Source organism: Gambusia affinis, linkage group LG14 (assembly GCF_019740435.1).
Source record: "Gambusia affinis linkage group LG14, SWU_Gaff_1.0, whole genome shotgun sequence".
NCBI classification, from domain to species: domain Eukaryota; kingdom Metazoa; phylum Chordata; class Actinopteri; order Cyprinodontiformes; family Poeciliidae; genus Gambusia; species Gambusia affinis.
In genome coordinates this window covers 2,329,272-2,340,006 of record NC_057881.1, presented here as the reverse complement: position 1 = coordinate 2,340,006, position 10,735 = coordinate 2,329,272, and the positions used below count along the sequence as shown (strand labels likewise).

The following is a 10,735-nucleotide window of genomic DNA, read 5'->3' as shown; positions in this document are numbered from 1 at the left end:
AACTTCAGTGCAGTAAAAATACTCCTGAAAGTATTTTTTTCAAAGAAAGTTACTCAAGTAGATGTAACTAGTTACTACCCAACTAGTAGGTTAAACCTTCATCGTCACATTCACATTCCTAATCTGAGCTTCCTGTGAAACTGAATGTGGAGAAAAATTATGTACAGCTTTGGTTAATTAAACATTTCAGGATGATAAGATGAAGAAAGGAAAGCTGTTTCTTGGACTTCTTTAGTCTTGAGATGTTGACAAACCAGGACCAGCGAGTGGATGTCATGTTTTTAGTGACTCTCTAAAACACCAGTGGAAGTTTCACGGTGGTTTAATATAAACCAAAACTATTTACAGCGAAACTCAGGAGAACAATAAATACTGGGTGACGGGCAGGGATTGAATAGATTATATATCTACATCTCCCAAAATAAAATGAAACATTCCTCCTTAACTCTGAGCATCTTTAATTTAAAAAATAAGCAGAAAAACATTTTGAATAGTTTTTTTTCTCCAGTATTTATTCTGTTGTTTATCTCGAGGAGCTTCAGCTTGACCTGAGAAATGATTTCTAGGAATTAAAAAGCAGTAAAATAAATTAAATAAAAAAGTTTTTTATTAACATAATTAAATACTGAAAATGTGAAGAAACTAATTTAGTAGAGAAAAGCTCTGGGATTACTGAGGTATTTTTACTTCTTCACAGCAGATCTGATTATTATGAGTCTAATTTGTGTTTATAATCGTTGCTCCTGCTGATTTGAATGTATTTAGAGAAAACAAATGGCAGGCGCAGTTTTTCCTGAAATTCAAATGAGTGTAAAAAGTTCCCAGTGACCTCCCCTGGCCTAAAAACATCCTGATGGAAAGACACTTTTCTTTCCACTAAACATTTGTTTTCCTTTTCAGGACCTCGCTCTCTGTTTCTCTTTCTCTCTCCTTCACTGTTTCTTCATCATCTTTTCTCTCCTTTTTGTTGTTTTTCTCTTCTGCTCGCTGCAGCAGCGTGTTAATCCCATTATAGACGTGTGAATACCAGCTGGAGGGGCGAGGGAGAGACAGGGGAGGCAAGAAGCTTCCCAACCTGCATAATTTAAGTCAGGAGTGTCCAAATTGTGGCCCGGGGGCAAATTTGTGGCCCATAAACTGATTTTGTGCGGCCCCCAACTGTAATTTTCATCCAGATAAGAGCTTATTTTAAGTCAATAATTCTTTAATATTAATAAAAATATTATTTTACTTATATGGAAAATTACTTCTTGTAAGTGAAATATCCATAATAAGGGATTATTGACTTAAAATAAGTTTCTTTATTTTGCTGAAAAATGAGTTAAATTAGTTTAGTCTAGTAAGAAATATTCACTAGAAACTAGTCCAAGAATAGGATGGATGGATGGATGGATGGATGGATGGATGGATGGATGGATGGATGGATGGATGGATGGATGGATGGATGGATGGATGGATGGATGGATGGTTGGATGGATGGATGGATGGATGGTTGGATGGATGGATGGATGGATGGATGGATGGATGGATGGATGGATGGATGGATGGATGGTTGGATGGATGGATGGATGGATGGTTGGATGGATGGATGGATGGATGGATGGATGGATGGATGGATGGTTGGATGGATGGATGGTTGGATGGATGGTTGGATGGATGGATGGATGGATGGTTGGATGGATGGATGGATGGATGGATGGATGGATGGATGGATGGATGGATGGATGGATGGATGGATGGATGGATGGATGGATGGATGGATCTAAATACATTAAACTGATGTTCAGAGATGTTTTCCATCCTGCTTTATTTATTTTTTACTACAAAGAGGGAGAGCGGTCAGTTTCTAGAAGTAGTTAAAACCCCTGAAACTGTAACTGAAGTCAAGTATGGTTCTAAATTCTGACCTTTGAGTCCTGATTATAAATGCACACCACACTTTTTAGATTTTTGCTGGTAAAAAGTTTTGAAAACCGTGTTTTTTCCTCCTATCACATCAATGAAGTATTTACCAACAAGAAATTGGAGGAACTTTTAGTTTTAAGTGGGACTCAGATGGACTTCGAGCTGAATATTCCTCCATTGCCTGCGCATTAAGTGGCCCAGAAATCTTCTTTCCATCCTTCGTTTGCTTGTTTTGGTTCTGAGCTGACCCGGCTCATGTATGCGATCCAGGTCCGGTTGCTGGGATGTCAGGCAGGCAATAAGGACCCGTGTTAAGCAGCGCAGACAGGCCCAATGTGGCTCCTGAAGAGTTCAAGCGCCAAGAAAATAAACAAGCCTTTTGATCACAAAGGACCCATTCACTCCCTGCCTCACTCTTCCTTTCTCTCCACTTACCCTCAATAAGTAGAAGTTGTCAAGCTCTGTTTTTTATCCTTCTTTAAAACCCTCTCTTGTGTGTTTCCTCCATCCATTTGCAACATCTTTCTTGCTTATCTGCACATGCAAGACAGCTTTGAGTAAAAGACAAAGAGCAGCAGCGACAGACAGACATCATCTGACCAGCCGGAGGGCAGACAGACAGGCAGACAGAGAGGAGCATACAAGGGCCTCCTTCTTCCACAAACACGCTGTCGGGCTGGCGCAGAGCAACACGACATGGAAAATGTCCTCATCACTCCATCTTTAGCAGAAAAACATGAGTGCAAACTCTCACCAGCCCAACAGGCTTCTCATTTTGGCCCTTGGAGTCGGAGGCTGTTTTCTTATGCATGCAGATGGGCCGGCGTGAAAAGGCCTCTCCGTTGAAAGCCAGGCTGTCAGGCAGTGCATGTCGCTCTCTGGGTGTGGCTCGGCTGCCGTTTGACCCCCTCGGGCCGGTTTCCCATTTTCAAAACAAGCCAGATTTCCTCACGCAGAAATCGCTCATTTTAATGAAAATAAATAGAGGAATAATCCCGGTTCAGTCCGGAACATTTCCTCTGGGGTTTCATTTCGTTTTTCCACCATCTCAGTGTTCACCCAAAAAGCTTAGTCAGCACTTTTAAAATTCATAACTTGAAAAACATGAGAAGATTTTAGCTTTTTGTTTTGTTACATAACAAAGACAAATAAAAGTTAATTAGACGTCGGTGTAAAATTTGTACTTAAGTAACCATAAAAACTCAGCTCAAGTACTGAGTAACTCATCAAACTATCAGTCATTTAACATTTAGAAATAACATTATCAGATTAACCAAAATATAACATTTATGTGAAAATGTTGGTATTTTAAAGACCAAGGTAAAAAATAATTTATATAAATAGCATAATTCTGAAATAACAGAATCAGTTCAGTTTATTCAAACAGCTCCAATTTGTAGCAAATGTTAAAATCTTAAAGCAGTTTTTAAAACATAATTTAAATTCAATCACACAGACATTCAAATTGATTCCAGTTATCAAACAGTGGAGCATGCTCAATTAGTTATTCAAATGTTTTAAAAGTTTCTGAGTAAATCCAGCAGATTTCAGTCAAAAGAAACTTTTTTCCAAATAAATTTCTTTCAATATAAAACTTGTGAAACTTTAACAAAAACTGCAGGTGAATATTTAAAACAAGCTTGTCAGTGAAGTTAATATCCTGACATTTTATTCAAGTAAGAGCAGCACCACTCCATGATAAAGTTACTCAAGTAAAAGTAAAAAGTAAAGTATAATACTAAATGTTAGTCATCTAAATGTAATTAGCTTCCTCCCATCTTCAACCAAACTTATAGATTTGCTAAATTGATTGTTTACCAATCAATGCTGATTGATTGGCCTGTTTACTGATTCCTCTCATTACCACCTCAGTAATGAACCCAGAGTGACTCTGGTGACCAGTTTGGACCGATTAGCCCAGCAGGTCACACCAGTGTAACCATCAGATCCCCTGCTGGGCTTTTGTTGCTGCTGCTTTCTCATGCAGCTCCATCCCCCGATTGCAGAAAGTAAAACTCTGCCTTTTCTCTGCATCTGTGATTTTTGTATTGGATTTCTAAGAATCTACAACAAATCATTGGGAACTTCTGAAACAAGCAAATGGGTCAGAGCTTTCAGCGCAGAGGCCTTTTCATAAAGTCAAAACATTTCATTTAGACAAAATTTTTCCACACTCTTTTTCATTTTTACTTCTGCAGACTTTTCAAATGGAAAATATCATGATTTTTTATTTAAACCTCCTCAAAAGAAGGTCAAATATTAGAGTTAATAATCACAATTGGGATTATATTTCACATAAATCACAAAGCTTTTGAAAAATATTCATATGCGTTGAACTTTTTCACATTTTGCCATCTTACAATATAAAACTTTATGTTCTTTATCACAGTTTTTGTCCGTTGCTCAAAACTACTTAATAATTATTATTCAAGTTAGAGTAAAAAGTGTAATTATACTTAAATAATTTAGTCACTTATGCACATCAAAAAAGCATTTTCCTGTTTCTCTGAGAAAAATGCAAATGTTTTGGCACATCATGCAAATGATTATGTCCAGTTCTCTGCTTTTTCAGACATTTTTAGTTGCTTTTGTCATGTTGCTCAAAACATAAAATCAAAATATATTCTGAGGCTCTGACATGTTCATTGATACAGATATTTAATTTTCAGAGTTGAACTAAGGATTTAGAGAAAGAAACTGAGTCTTGCAAGTAATCCAGGCTGTTTTCCTGTTGGTACAAAATGCTGCAGTTGTGACTGAGAAAAACTGTATATTTTATGCAATGGAGAAACTTTAGAAACTTGTGGCCCAAACTAATCTGAACTGGCAAATTTAAAACACATTTTAATTCAAAATTCACTCAAATTAAACATTAAATGTGACTCTGTGCATCAGATAACCTCTAAATAATAATGATAACATTTTCTTTATAAAGCATTTACATGTGAATCTCAAAGTGCTAAAAAAATGACAATAAAGGCAATATAAAAATAATAAAAACTCAGTAAAACAGCCTTTCATATGTTTTGTTTTTGTGTTTTTAATTTCTTTCAGGATGGACACAGACATTGTAAGCTTTTAAGATGTGCTTTTATTGTGGAATAAGTACAGCTGGTTTTTAATGAAGGCGTGGTGTGAGCTTAGCTTTTTGATTCAAGCCATTTCCTGATGCTCTGTGGCATCTCCCCACCCACACAGCCACTCGGTTTCACTGTCTAAAAACTCACAAACAAAAAGGAGGATTTTGTTTCATTTGCATTAATTATAATTTATGGTATTTCCATTGAGCTAGGTGGATTCTTGTACGCAAATCTATATTTAAAATGCAACCTCCAGACTGCAAAAAATAAAAACATGGAAAAGAGAAACAGTTGGTTTCACCTTTAACGGTTTAATTGAAGCACCTTTTGTTAGATTTCACAGGCGGCTCTCAGTTTGAGGTTGTCGTGGTGAAAGAAAACAGACACAACAGAGACGTTCACGCTCCTCTTCCTCGAGGTGCTCCTCTTCACACGTCCTCAGGTGGAGCAAAAGTTCATCCTGAGCTGAAAATGACATCTGGAACATCTGCAGTCACATTCTGACATGCAGCCTGTCTCTGTGTGAAAAACTAAACGTCCTTACGCCTGAAAACGTCCGTAGCACTTCCAAATGTGATAGCTAAAATGTTTATTCAGTATGGAGGAATTCTGGCCCATTTTTCAAATTCAGATTCAAACTAAAAAATACTTTTTGATCCAAAAGGGAAATTAAATGTTATTGTAACTCAAATTAAATATGATTCTTCAACAAGTTATTGTGGATAGCTCGTTGAAGCTATCTACAATAACTTATAGATAGTTATAGACAGTAGATACTAAGGGACTTATTTTGAAGAACATGAAGCCTAGAGGAGCATTAATGTGTAGGGAAACAGACAAAATTATTTTTTAACTTTTTCAGACGTATTTCACTGTTTTGCAGAAACTAGTTTAAGTTTCTGTAAACTTAAGTTTACAAGTTTACAGAAACAAGTTAAGCTAGTTAACTTGTAGACAGCTTGGTTGTTCTGTTTAAGTTTCTGTCTAATAGAAACTTGTAGATAAGGAAAGATATATTGGCAGGATAGATATTCTGTAGCAGCCTGTATTACATGTGCTGGATCTTCTCCCGGTGGGATGCGCCTGGAACGCCTCACCAGGAGGCATCCTAACCAGATGCCCAAGCCACTTAAACTGGCTCCTTTCCACATGAAGGAGCAGTAATATAATTGTAATGGCATAATAATGCAAGATCACATTCTCAAATATCAATAACCTTTAAATTGTAATGAATATTTAACACTGGAACTGGAAGGCATTTTAGATATCCAAAGTAAATAAACAAAGCAGCAGAAACAAAAAAAATATATTTATGAAGTATCTGTAAACAAAATAGTCAATTAATTGATTTATTGCAACAGGACTAAATGTAAACTGACAGTAAACTAAAGCTCTTTACCAAGGAACGTTGTATTTTTTCCATAAATGACCATCAATAATCAATATATTAGCTGTTACTGGGGAGGTAGGTGGTCATACAGGTGGGTTGTTTTCAAGAGGGTACAAGCAGGAGAAGGTGGGAAATTAAAGAGTAGAAATGAGTAGAAATGTAGGCCGGAAATTAGCCTTTTTCATTGTTTGTAGGAGTTACGTCATCACTGATCTCCATAGGATCTTATAAGGACCAGAACTCGGTCTGATTAGGATTGTGAATCATAGCAAGGCTAAAGTTTGTGATGGTTGTGACTAATGAGCCGGAAATAAGGTGGAAAGAGCTACAGCTATTCAACACTTTAGTGCTGCTGCCACTTCATCTTCTTCCTCGGCCCACCTTTGTGTAATTACTGCTCCTTTCTTCAAACACCTCTCCCTCCAAGAGCGGCTCTGAGAGCTGAAGGGCCCTTCATTAGCCCGGAAAGAAAAGGGCGTGTGGGAGTAACTTCGAGCCACATAATGCTAATGACAGCCTGATGAGCTGCAGGCGCTGTCCTCATGTAATTACAATCAATGTAAATGCCCCAGCCATTCCTTTAGGACAGGACACCTGTTGATTGGACCCTTCCGTCCCCCATCGGCCGAAAAAAAAAATGGCCGATTGGCCGCCTCGATGTCGCGGTTTACGGGTAAACAAGGGCGCCTCTCGTCACCCGCGGCTGTTATCGGTATCCATGACAACGCCTGGACGCGCGAAACCAGAGCGAGCGACAAAAAGCGAAGCGGCAAGCAGCGACCGGGGTCTGTCTCAAAGATCGTCTATTAGTATGATGGGAACACCATTGTTCAACAACTCATAATCATCTGAAGGATCATCTGTTGCTTGTTTGAGTTACAGGAAAGCAACACGGGTTAAGTACTAAACACAGAAATCTATTTATTTTTTCAGTAAATTAATCAGCAAAGTGAAGTAGATGGTTATTTTTTCTCATTTAAAACTGAAGAAAATAGGGTTTGTTTATTAATCTGAGGAAGCAGCAGAGTTGAAACCATTAAGTTAGTGTGATAACACTTCATTTGAAGGACTGCACATATGACTACATTAAAAGTATCAATTTTGCATTATTCAGTAAATAATGACACTTTTAAAGCAAAAATGCATTAAAGCTTGCTTTAAAATATCAAATTATCAACTTTGTATTGAAAGTAAACCAATTTCCTTTGATTCCTTCATATATGTGGATAATATGGTGCAGTATCTGGTGTGAATCTTTATTGTCGTAGCATAACATTAATAAGATGTTTACAACTTAGTAAACAGAGACATTGTACCCCCACTTGTTATTGTAACAAAACATTTTCAATCTTTTCATTAATAACAGTAAAGTCGGCTTTTCATAGACGATCTTTGAAGAGTGGGCGTTCGGTTCCTCGCTCCCTCCCTCCCTGTGTGGGTCAGCGTGGGCGGCCCCGTGTGGCAGGAGGAGAGCGAAACACGACACCCCGGCCGTGTAAGAAGGAGGAGGGGGTGCTGGAGAGAGAACACGAAGTGACTGAGTGGAAAAAGAGGGGGCACAGAGAAAGAAGTGAGTTGGCTTTGGTACTTTTGTTCCTCCCCGAATCGCGACTGTTGTCAGGAGGAAGATGCTGCCGCTGCCCCGGAGGACTCCAACATGCGACACCGCCGCCGCTGCTGCAGCGATAGGAGTGAAAATTTAAACTCGCCACATTCCGTTGCTCCAGAAGCGGCCAACGGCAGCACAGACTGACTCCTCCAAACTTTCACCATTCAGCCGGACCGGACTGGATTTCTCCCCCTCCTCCCCCACAGCTCCAGAGGCTTTGGGACAACTTTGCTGATTTAAACCAGCAACTTTCACAGTTAATCCGTGTGTTTTAAACTCCATTCGGGTTTTTTTTTCTCGGCTCTTTTTTCGGCTAGAACAACACGGGGGGTGGAAGGAGTGCGGAGCCGCTGCTAACTCAGCTAAAAGCTACCGTCTGAAGTTACCCGTCGACGGGATTGGTGACGGAGGAAGCAGCCGAAGACTTCGACAAAGATGAAAACCCCGGCAGAGACGGGTGAGTGGACATTTCTGTGGTTTTTCAACCAACTTTTACAGACTCTGGTGTTTGTTGTTCCCGGTGAAAACGGCAGCAGTTAGCCTGTTAGCAGCAGCAGCTCCAGGGAAAGTGTGACTGAATTATGGCGCTGCAGAGGATCCATCCGTCTGTTAAAAAGTTTCTATCGCTTCCAGCTCTGAACCAACATGACCCAAACCTGCTGGGCTTCCTGCATCAAAACAAACCTCCATGTTTAGATATTTACAATAACTGGAGTCACGGTTCACTATTACAGCTTTGTATTTACATCACTGAAATCTACTTTAAAGTAGAGTTTGATCTCTAAATAAACAGATTCAGACTGTAAAGTTTAGTTACAGTCTGGGCGATTTGAACACAGTTTTGATTTACTTGGAAATTTTATTTAACTTATTAGGTAGGGACAATGCACATGTTTTAACTTTACTATAATACGCCAGAATTAGTCAAAATGCTATTTTTCATCTGTTATCCCGGGACAATGCTCAATTTGTTCGACTAAAAACAAAGACGTTACACTTAACTACACAAATTAAGTCAATAATGCAAAACAAAACAAACTGCAACACAATTGTAATAAAAACCACAAGAAGTAATTAAAACTAAATTAATCTTTAAGAATACATTAAATTTACTTTAGCAGCAACACAGTTGTTGGAAAGGAGAATTAAGAGAATTCAGTGTTATTATTCAAGTGTTAGTTACCAAAAATGGCAAATTTAATGTTGGCGATTTCATTTGTATTATCTCAGATAGTTTAAATTGTGACATCCATCTGTGCAAAATGCTTTAAATAATACAAATAATAGATTAAACATCCAATAAGGTACTTTGTGACAATCTCGAGAAACATTCAAGATTTATAACTGACTGTAAACAAAAATTGATTTCCCTTCATGATATCACTGATTGCAGAAAGTTTAATTTAAAATACTAAATTTCATATAAAAATAGTGGTTGTTGCAGACTTTTGCCCACTTGTGCGAAAATAAGGTGAAAAGTTGAAGCCCAGCAAACATAATTTACTGGGTTTTGCAGGAAAAAAGTTTTACAGTGAAAATCCTCGAACTCAGTGGTGTTGAGAAGGAGAAATAAGAGGATTTAAAGTGATTATCCTGCTTGTACTTTACAAAAGGACACACTTTATGTTGGAGATTTTATATTAAACTGAAGCCGATCACGTGGTTGCTTCAGAAACTTTAGGAAGTGGTAATAATTAGTATGTTTGGGTAAAAACTATCCAAACAGATTACAAGAAAAAGCATTTAAGGTGGATACTCTGGCTCAATGTAACATCAGAAATGATGAAACAAATATGGAGATTCTTTGAGATTTGTTTATAAAGTAGAAATGCACCGATCTGTTCACCACAGATCGGAACCGGCCAATTTTTCATTAAAAATTCCCTCTCATTGTATCAAAATTTTAATCTCGCATCATTCTTGGTATAGAAGTGCATTAAATATTAACTTGTCCTCTGCACTTTATAGTTTAATTGCAATCTGACCAAGATAGGGGGAATAATCTTACTCTAACTTTATTCTCTGGTTGATGAAGGGTGTTTAAATCCAGTTTTTGATTAAGATTTAAATTTTTTAATATGATTTCTGAACATCCTCCACCTATTCTGTTGCCTGAAATCAATTCACACCCAAACATTTAACCAATATTTAACAGTTTATTTTGGTTCTGACTTTTATGGCTTTTGATCAGACCAGAATAACTCTAAGTTGGTATATAATATTAAATGTGGATATATAGCTGTGTAACTATGTGTTGCATTTAGAAAAAATGTTAGTTGTTAAAGTTGGTATGAATTGATGTGTTATTATTAACAAACGTGTGATTTCTGGGCCAAAATGACTTTATTTACAATGAAACTTTACAATTTCAAGTTGAAATCTTATTTTTATTGCTATACAGCTTTTGATTGATCCTTACAAATTGCATTAGTTCAACTAATCAAAGCTGAATGACTGAAAATCCTGCAGTTAGTCAGGATCTGCAGAATCTAGAGGGAAAGTTGGAGATAGTTGCAGTAAGAGGAAGGAAAAATGCTGCCTGTTTGTTTACAAAGCTTTCAAATGAATCCCACTTCCAGAAAGACGAGCTTTAAAAACAAAGGAGCCACCTTCCACCTGAGATTCAAGCAGACCTTACAGCTCTTACAGTTAACATTCCTCCCATTTTTCTGTGACACCACCGATTTTGCTGAAATGATTATAATTTTCCTCCCATGGTGCATTTAGGTGCTCTTAAATTCAGTTTAGTCA

At 37.7% G+C, this 10,735-nt stretch overlaps 1 protein-coding gene across 1 annotated transcript in view; it reads left to right on the top strand.

Moving 5' to 3' along the window:
- The first annotated feature begins 7,819 nt into the window (after nucleotides 1–7,819).
- Nucleotides 7,820–10,735, top strand: part of erf (Ets2 repressor factor) — a 43,555-nt gene continuing 40,639 nt past the window's right edge. Inside the window, 1 exon segment of the mRNA XM_044138413.1 lies at nucleotides 7,820–8,441. Within this exon segment, the coding sequence (XP_043994348.1) occupies nucleotides 8,420–8,441 (22 nt within the window). The 5' untranslated portion in view covers nucleotides 7,820–8,419.